The sequence below is a fragment of the Coffea arabica genome, chromosome 2c (assembly GCF_036785885.1).
Source record: "Coffea arabica cultivar ET-39 chromosome 2c, Coffea Arabica ET-39 HiFi, whole genome shotgun sequence".
Lineage (NCBI taxonomy): Eukaryota > Viridiplantae > Streptophyta > Magnoliopsida > Gentianales > Rubiaceae > Coffea > Coffea arabica.
The window spans coordinates 66,416,214-66,425,857 of record NC_092312.1 but is presented as its reverse complement, the minus strand read 5'-3'; the positions used below and the strand labels follow the sequence as shown (position 1 = coordinate 66,425,857).

Sequence of the window (9,644 nt, the reverse complement as noted above, 5' to 3'; positions counted from 1 at the left end):
TTTTCTAACAAATTTCCACCTTGATGAAATTTTCTTTAGTAATTATTTGCCTTCAACTACCAAATAATATGGTACCAAACAACACACCCGAATCAATACAGTCCTAACACCAAATTGATTTAATCGGCAAATGAACATGTGTGTGTAGTTACCCCGAATCCAACTTCTAGTTGACTTGTCAAAAGATGCCTCAATTCAACATCTCCTTTTGCAGAATTTATTCTCACCACCACTTGCAATCCGGAACCCCCTTTTGTGAGCTCTAACCCTAATCATTGAAGCAATCAAGTGATAAAATCACCACAGTTCTTCCCATTCTCACGATTGTCTCGCAATTTATGATTTCCAAAATTCTACCTAAGATGAAAAACTCGTAACTGTCAAAATCTTTTGGCACATAGACATTATATCTCTTTGTTTCTTTGGGACACATGCCACACCACTCAAAAAACATAACCAACATCTAAAAGTCACGGGGATGAAGTATCAACCATCGGAGGTGTGAGAAAGTCTCCAACGATTCATGTCCAAAAATCAACATTAGACTCCACCTTTTCCTTGACCATTGAATTACCTATCTAGATTCACCATCAAGTATCTCCATGCTTTTCGACTTTCCATCTTTCACTTTCAATACTTCTTACCAAACTCTTGAAATAAGGATACCATCCGTTAAATTATTCAATTGGTAACAACCACCAACCTATTTGATCTCAATAGTTAATCAGGATCCAACCTTGAACAACCAAACTCTTGATCCAACCATTTAGTTTGTTGGGATCCAAGTGCTTGTGAGCAGTCCAGTTTCGCAACCAATCTCTGATATCACTTGTTAGGATCCAAGCGCGGAACACACAACTATTGAAATATTAAATGCACAACAATTTAATGACAAATAAGTCACAAGCATGAAAGATAAATGACACACAAAATTTAACGTGATTCAGCTCCACCATTGAACCTACGTCCATGGAGAGAAATCTGTTCTTTACTATGAGAGGAAAATCCTATACAAGAATATAACTTGAACCCAAGTCCAACTCTTGTATACCATCTCTCATCTCCCAAGAACCCTGAAAATACTAGTTGCCACTAATATTAACCAACTAAATAATTACGGATTTAATTGATTAATTTGACAAGAGATTAAAAAGTCAAATTGCACATCGGGCCCTTGATATCCAATTAACAAAATAATCCCATGGAAATTAAAATAGAAAACATGCAAATATTAACAAATTAAGGAACATGTAAAATTAATTAGATCTCACAGATATTTGGGACTGCGTCTTCGCGTTGATCCTTGACTAGAGGAGAAAATTAGCCACGCCTCATAAGAAAATCTTCACACAATTCAATTGAATTTAAAGACATCATCTTTCTTCGATAATTGAGAGAGTGAATAACAAAGCTCTCGGAAGAGAATAAGAAAATTGCACACTAAAATTCAACAAACCAAAACAACTCCCTATTCTCTCCTCTGGAACATCCCTCGGAGAAAAACTAAAACTCCTCTTCCCAGACGGAAGAGAGGAAGAAAAACTCACCCCTGAAATGTGCGGCTCTCCCCCGCATAAAAACAAGCCAATTCCAAACTTCACTCCACGCTCACAAAAGAAAAACATTCCTTCCCTACCTAATCAACTCCACCGAAAACAAAAGCAAAGCCAACTATGGTTTGTCGGTTCCCTTTGACCAAGTGCACACGTTCACAAATAAGAGAGCAAACCAAAAATGTGCAAAGAAAGCACACTTTAGACAATACAACTTATTTGCGGTCCCCACTAACTTTGACATGTTGTCTAGCCAAATTGAATTCCCAAATGCAATTCCATTCTTCTACGTTGGTTTGCACCAAAATTGTGCAAAGTTCCACAATAATTTTCTCAAGAGGTTTCTGCTCCCAATTCTGAAATTATATCCAAATACCAAATATAAATATATATTGACAATTAAAACAAATTAAAGCAATATTTGGCAAGGATAAAAAGGAAAATTAACAATAAAATTACTAACAATTAACATCCTATCAATTCCCCCCACACTTAAATCATGCTTGTCCTCAAGCATGGGAACAACTAAATTCAACAATGGCTAACTCTCATTTCATTTACTACCAAGCTATGCTTATCCCAAAATCAAGTTTTAGTGGCTAAGTGTCAAGACATATTTCTCCCGATTAGCTCCTGAAATCATAGACTCGTCCAATTCATGGCTAACTCGTCTAAGAAATTAAAATATTAAACTAGCAAAAGTTAGCAATTGAGTCAACTGAAAATCAAAATCTCAACATTGAAGAACAAGGATCGGCAGGCCAATATGATCATAAGTTTACACATTATTTTATTCTCTCTCTTTTTTTTTTTTTTTTAACAATTAAATTTTTTTTTTTTTCAAAAATGCTCAGTCCCAAGCTATTCAAGTCTTTTGACGTGAACTCTGACATTTTTAGATGAAAGAGCCCAGTTACTCAACTTTTCACAGCTTCAGGACTAACTACTCATAGATATCGCCACTTTTTGACGCGAAAGTCGACACTTGTGGTGAAGACTCCCGGTTACTGGGTGACGGCACTAGCGGAGTAGAGTCATTTATTAATCACAATTAAAGTATCAGAATACCAGATAATTAAAGATCATGGCCCACGTCATCTCCTAATATGGAGAACTAAGATCAACAATTGCCCAATCCACATAACAATTGCTAATAAAATATTTAAATTGCCTAAACAAGTTAATCACAATTTGCACCAAGTCATTAAACTCATGATATTCACCAAGATAACATGCGTTTACTTGCCATCTAAACAAAATTCATAGGATAAATCACAACCAGCAATAAACGAATGAATTGCCATATTTATTCATCAAAACACTAGTAAGAAAGGCAGTAAATTAAAGAAACACCAATCAAAACTAAACCCAAATCCCCCCCACACTTAAATCACACATTGCCCTCAATGTGATAATGAAACAGTAAAAATAAGAAGAAGGACAACGAAACTCCCCTGAAGCTGGTGCCAGCTATTAGCACCTGTAGTTGGAGGAGGCGGAGCGGAGGTCAAAGGGTCGGGATCGTGGTTTCACCATTCTTTCCAAATTGTACTAAATAAATAAAAATCAAGCAAAGTAAAAAGAAACAAGCAAAGTAACACAGAAGTATCCAACTAAGGATGAATAGAAATGTCAGGTAGTCCAAACACGCAAAATTTTCAAAAACGTACTGTAATAAAAATAATAAAAACATACTGCAATAATAAAATAAGGAAATAAAAAAAAATAATAGAAAGAGATTGAGGCAGGCGCGTGCATACGAAGCCAGTGGTGCGATGAAGGTGGTGGCTGTGAGAGAGAAGAGTTTGCGGCAGCTGGATCTGGTGGTGCTCAGCGACTGCGGGTGGTGGGCGACGGGTTGGGGTAGCGCGCGCGAGGGAGCGGCGGGCTCCAGGTGGCGCGCGTGAGGAGCGGCGATGGCGTCGGTGGAGCAGGAGGAAGGAAGGAGACCTGGGGCGGCGGCGGCGGCTCTGGTTGAAGGAACCAGAGAAAAGGGAAAAACAGGGAAAGAAGAAAGAAAGAAAGAAAGAAAGGAAGAAAGAAGAAAGAAAAAAGAAAAGAAGAAAAAGAAGGATTTTTTTTTTTTTTTTTTTAGGTCGTCAAACACCGCGTGGGTACGCCAAGATTACGAAACGTCCCTAACCTCAGGAGATACCAACGCCGCGTGGGCGCGCCAAGATTGGCCTTCGTCCCCTGACCTCAGGAGACACCAACGCCGCGTGGGCGCGCCAAGATTTCACTTCCTGATTTCAGTAAAGGAAATATGAGTACTGATACTACCCAACGAGTAAATGACCCAATGCAAAAGAACCAACTAGAAAGAACAAAACAACTAGAAATAACAAAACTAATATTTGGGTTGCCTCCCAAACTAGCGCCTTTCTTTAATGTCTTTGGCTAGACATAGCCCATAATTTGCTTAAACCAAGCAAATTGGGTCCTCCAAATGCGTCATCTCTACTCGCTCAACTGGAGCCTCATCATAATAAGGCTTGAGACGATGACCATTCACCACAAATTTCTTCTCCGTCTTCAGACTCTGGATCTCCACTGCACCATAATCAAAGACATTAGTTACAACAAAGGGACCAATCCAACGAGAACGTAGCTTACCTGGAAATAACTTCAATTTGGAGTGGTATAGTAAACTTTTTGCCCGCAGACGAATGTCTTCCTAGAGATCTGTTGGTCATGAAAGATCCGATTCTTCTCTTTATAGATCATTGCATTCTCGTACGCTTCATTTCGGATTTCTTCCAACTCTTGTAATTGCAACTTCCTTTGAATTCCGCCCTCCTCGATATCCATATTGCATTGCTTGACCGCCCAAAACGCTCTATGCTCAAACTCTACCGGGAGATGACATGGCTTTCCAAATACCAATCGGTAAGGGGACATGCCAATGGGTGTCTTGTATGCCGTCCTATATGCCCATAGTGCATCCTCTAGTCTCACACTCCAATCCTTCCTATCGGGTCGGACCATCTTTTCTAGAATTGATTTGATCTCTCGGTTCGATACTTCCGCCTGACCATTTGTCTGAGGATGGTAGGATGTAGAGACTTTGTGCAAGACACCGTATCTCCTAAACATTGCAGCGATCATTTTGTTGCAGAAATGAGTACCCCGATCACTTACAATTGCTCGTGGCATCCCAAAGCGGACAAAAATATTAGACTTAACGAATTCTGCAACCACTTTGGAATCATTAGTGCGGGTGGCCTTTGCTTCTACCCACTTCGAAACATAATCTACAGCAAGCAATATATACAAAAAACCACAGGACGAAGGAAAAGGACCCATAAAATCAATGCCCCAAACGTCAAAAATTTCAACAAAAATCATTGGGGTTTGAGTCATTTGACCCCTACGAGAGATATTACCCACTCTTTGACACTTATCACATAACTTACAAAATGAGTAGGCATCCTTGAATAGAGTTGGCCAATAGAATCCACTCTCTAGCACCTTACGAGCCGTTCTCTTCGGTCCAAAGTGACCTCCACATGCAAAAGAGTGACAATATGCTAGAATAGATTGAAATTCAACTTCACTTACACATCTACGGATGATTTGATCGGCACCCCGCTTCCAGAGGTAAGGATCATCCCAAATGTAGAACTTTGCATCGCTCCTCAACTTGTCTCTCTTTGCCTTAGGCCATCCTGTAGGAAATTTGTCAGTGACTAGAAAATTAACAATATCTGCATACCAAGGCAAGGATGAATTAATAGAAAATAAATGCTCCTCGGGAAATGCTTCTCTCAATGGGAGGTCCTCTTCGACGACTTGTACTCGACTCAAGTGATCTGCTACCAGGTTCTCTGCCCCTTTCTTATCTCGGATCTCCAGGTTGAACTCTTGTAACAACAATATCCACCGTATCAATCGCGGTTTTGCCTCTTTCTTGGTCAATAAATACCGTAAAGCTGCATGATCAGAAAAAATAATAACTTTAGCACCAAGTAAATAAGACCGAAATTTTTCTAAGGCAAAAACAACTGCTAAAAGCTCCTTTTCGGTGGTTGAATAGTTCAATTGAGCTCCGTTCAAGGCTCGAGATGCGTAGTAGATAGCATGAGCTGCCTTTCCTACTCTTTGACCCAATACCGCACCCACTGCATAGTCGCTGGCGTCACACATGATTTCGAATGGGAGGTTCCAGTCAGGGGGTTGGATAATAGGTGAGGTGGTCAATAACTCCTTTAACTTATTGAATGCCCCCTTACATGTTTCATCAAATTCGAAGGATACATCTTTTTGCAAAAGTTGGAACAAGGGTGCTCCAATTTTCGAGAAATCCTTGATGAACCTTCTATAGAAACCTGCGTGACCCAAGAAAGAACGAACTTCCCGCACACTCGCGGGGTAAGGTAAAGTAGATATAACATCTATTTTTGCCTTATCAACCTCAATACCTGTAGATGATACAACATGACCCAAAACTATCCCGTGTTCAACCATAAAATGACATTTTTCCCAATTAAGCACGAGATTAGTTTCTATACACCTTACTAAGATCAATTTCAGGTTATCTAGACAGTTTTCAAAACTTTCACCATATACACTGAAATCGTCCATGAAAACCTCAATAATCTTCTCAACATATTCTGAAAAGATACTTACCATGCATCTTTGGAAGGTAGCAGGTGCATTACACAATCCAAATGGCATCCTTCGGTATGCAAATGTTCCAAATGGGCAGGTGAAAGTAGTCTTCTCTTGGTCCTCGGGTGCGATGGCAATTTGAAAATAACCTGAAAATCCATCCAAGAAACAATAGTAAGCTCGACATGCTAGTCGCTCCACCATTTGGTCAATGAAAGGGAGGGGGAAATGGTCCTTTTTCGTGACGGCATTTAGCTTTCGGTAATCGATACACTGTCGCCATCCGGTGGGCTTTCGAATTGGTACGAGCTCACCCTCTTGGTTTGATTCTACCGTCACCCCTGCCTTCTTCGGGACCACCTGTACTGGACTTACCCACGGGCTATCTGATATTGCAAATATAATTCCAACGTCCAGCAGTTTTAAAATCTCTTTCTTTACGACCTCCATCATGAGAGGATTTAATCTCCGTTGAGCTTGCCGTACGGGTTTAGAATTCTCCTCGAGTCGAATTCGGTGCATACACACCGCGGGACTAATTCCCTTGATGTCGGCGATGGTCCATCCTATCGCCTGCTTATGTTCCCTAAGAACTCGAAGTAGTTTCTCTTCTTGAACCTTTGATAAACCCGCGGAGATGATCACTGGAAGTGTCTCCCCTTCACCCAAGTATGCATATTTCAGGTGTTTCGGCAGCGGTTTCAGTTCCAAGACAGGTGCCTGCACCACAGATGGAAGTAACCTTTTGTGAGGTTCAGGTATAAAAATGGGTGCGAGGTCATACCTTGTCTTCGTGGTTGGTAACGTTTGCAACGATCCAATCACGCATTTAAGCTCTTCACTCAACTCTACTCCAGAGGTTGTTTCGGACTCGAAGTGCCTGGTCAGAACGACCTCTAGCTCATCCCTGCCTTCAATTTCAAAAACCTCCTGTATAGCAGGGTCAATAACATTTACCGAGAAAACAGAGCCAACATTTGAATCGGATGGATATTTCATGGTCTCAAAGATGTTAAAGTGGACAATCTCACCATCAAATTCCATAGACAAAGTACCCTTATTAACATCAATTTTGGTTCGGGCTGTGCTCAAAAAGGGTCTACCTAACAACAAAGGTGACGGATCACGGGAGTGTTCATCCTCCATGTCGAGCACATAAAAATCAGCTGGAAAAACCAATTCATTAATTTTTACCAAAACATCTTCAATCAACCCGTCAGGGTATGCATTGGTCCTGTCAGCTAGTTGGATTATTATTCCAGTTTCTTTCAAAGGGCCTAAGTTCAAAGAAGCATAAATAGATTTCGGCATGACATTAATCGATGCTCCTAGATCTAACATGGCCTTTCCAATCAAAGTATTACCTATCCTACAAGGAATAGTAAACATACCTGGATCTCCGCATTTTGGTGGAAGTTTCCTTTGTAGAATTGCCGAAACATTCTCCCCAACTATAACTCGTTCATCCCCTTTCAACCGCTTGCGATTGGCACACAGGTCCCTCAAAAATTTTGCGTACCTGGGTACTTGTTTAATCGCATCCAGTAGGGGTATGTTGATCTCCACCTTGCGAAAGATCTCCAGGACCTCTTTTTCCTTGTCTTGCTTCTTTGGTTTCTCTAACCTGCTAGGAAAGGGAGGTGGATTAGTTTTAGTTGTAGGAATTGGGTTCGAGGGTACCTTTGCATTTTTGTTGTCTGTGCCCTCCTCTTCCAATTCTTTTTCAATCCGTTCCTCGTCCTTGTCTTTAGGAATCACCGGTTCGGGTCCTTGAACTTCCTTGCCACTCCTTAAGGTCATTGCACTTACATTCTTTGGATTTGCCTCAGGTTGAGATGGCAATTTTCCTTGAACTTGGGACTCCAAACGGTTGATTGTTATAGCCATTTGATTCATTTGATTTTGCAATGATTGCACCTGTCCCAGTTGATTTCTCATGCTTTGCAGGTCTGAATCCGTCTTTTGTTGATTGGCAAGTAATTGCTTCATCATTTCTTCCATGGACGGACTTGAGTTTGAAGGGGGTGGTGGTGGTGGTGGGCGAGGATGATACTGCTGTTGGTGTCCTTGCTGTCTATTTGGCACAAAGTTAGACTGCCTATTTCCTCCATAGCTAAGGTTGGGGTGATCCCTCCAACCAGGATTGTAGGTGTTTGAGTATGGATCATATGGCTTTCTTGGCGCGGGCGCGTGGCCAGCCATGTTCACCTGTTCTGCAGTTTCTTCTTGAACCAGTGGACACATTTCCGTAGGATGACCCACGGCAGTGCACACCCCACACACTTTGGCTTGTGAAGCATTCCCCACAGCTAATTGTCTTACAAAAGATGTTAATTCGGAGATCTGCTGTTGGATAGAGGACGTTTCCACCTCATTCACCCTGCGCGTCGGGATGTCCTCTCTTGAACCAAACTGTTGTGAGTTCTCAGCCATCCCTTCAATCAACTCCCATGCTCCTCGAGGGGTTTTGTTCACCAACGCCCCTCCACTTGCAGCATCGATTATGCTTCTGTCCCTGAAAAGTAATCCCTCATAGAAATATTGGATGAGCAGTTGCTCACTTATCTGATGTTGAGGGCATTTGGTGCACAGTTTCTTAAACCTCTCCCAGTACTCATAGAGTGACTCGCCTGGGTGTTGTTTGATGCCACATATCTCTTTCCTTAGGCTCGCAGCTCGAGACGCCGGAAAGTACTTGTCCAGAAATTTTTTCTTCAATTGATCCCACGTGGTGATACTACCAGGTGGTAGGTAGTAGAGCCAGTCTTTTGCGGAGTCCTTCAAAGAGAAGGGGAAAGCCCTCATCTTTATTTGCTCTTCTGTAATTCCCGGAGGCTTCATACTGTTGCAAACGACGTCGAACTCTTGCAAGTGCTTGTAGGGCTCCTCACCTGGTAGACCATGAAAAGATGGCAAGAGATGAATTAGACCAGATTTTAGTTCAAAGGGAGTGTCATCATTTAAATTTGGAAAAGTAATGCACAAGGGCTGCTGATTTAAATCAGGAGCAGCCAACTCCCTTAATGTTCGTGCATTTGCCATAGTGACTTCCTCTTGGTCTGAATCACTCGAATTGTCACCAGACAAATTTGTCGGCTCAACCTCTGGATCAAGTCCCTGAGGTGCAATACCGTATTGCTCTTCTCTGAGTCGCCTGGTTTCTTTCCTCGTTCTACGCGCGGTCTTCTCTACTTCAGGGTCGAAAACTAATTCGCCTGTACGAGAAGAGCGAGGCATAAACTAGAAAAAAAATACCAGAAAATTAGAACAAAAATAAACTTAAAAAGAAACAAATAATTAACACCAGTCCCCGGCAACGGCGTCAAAAATTGACAGGTGTCGAGCCTGTGCAATAATAAATAACTACTCGAGAAAAATGAATTTTCTGTGTATAGTAGTGAGTAGGGTCGAATCCACAGGGATTGGAAAAAAAAATTCAATTCTTTTCAAGTTCGGGACACGGGGGATTTTTATCAGATAAAA

The 9,644-nt window shown here is 41.4% G+C and overlaps 1 protein-coding gene and 1 non-coding gene across 2 annotated transcripts; one reads left to right on the top strand and one right to left on the bottom strand.

Annotated features, from left to right (window-relative positions):
* Window positions 1-4,178: 4,178 nt before the first annotated feature.
* Window positions 4,179-9,398, bottom strand: LOC140035752 (uncharacterized). Its single transcript, XM_072077114.1, has 4 exons — window positions 7,356-9,398; window positions 6,113-7,091; window positions 5,354-5,971; window positions 4,179-5,257 (listed from the first exon to the last, which is right to left on the bottom strand). The coding sequence occupies exons 1-4, from the start codon at window positions 9,396-9,398 to the stop codon at window positions 4,179-4,181; spliced, it is 4,719 nt and encodes a 1,572-aa protein (XP_071933215.1).
* On the top strand, window positions 8,725-8,831 carry LOC140036065 (small nucleolar RNA R71). Its single transcript, XR_011839950.1, has one exon. It is a non-coding gene; the product is annotated as a small nucleolar RNA R71 (small nucleolar RNA).
* Window positions 9,399-9,644: the final 246 nt, after the last annotated feature.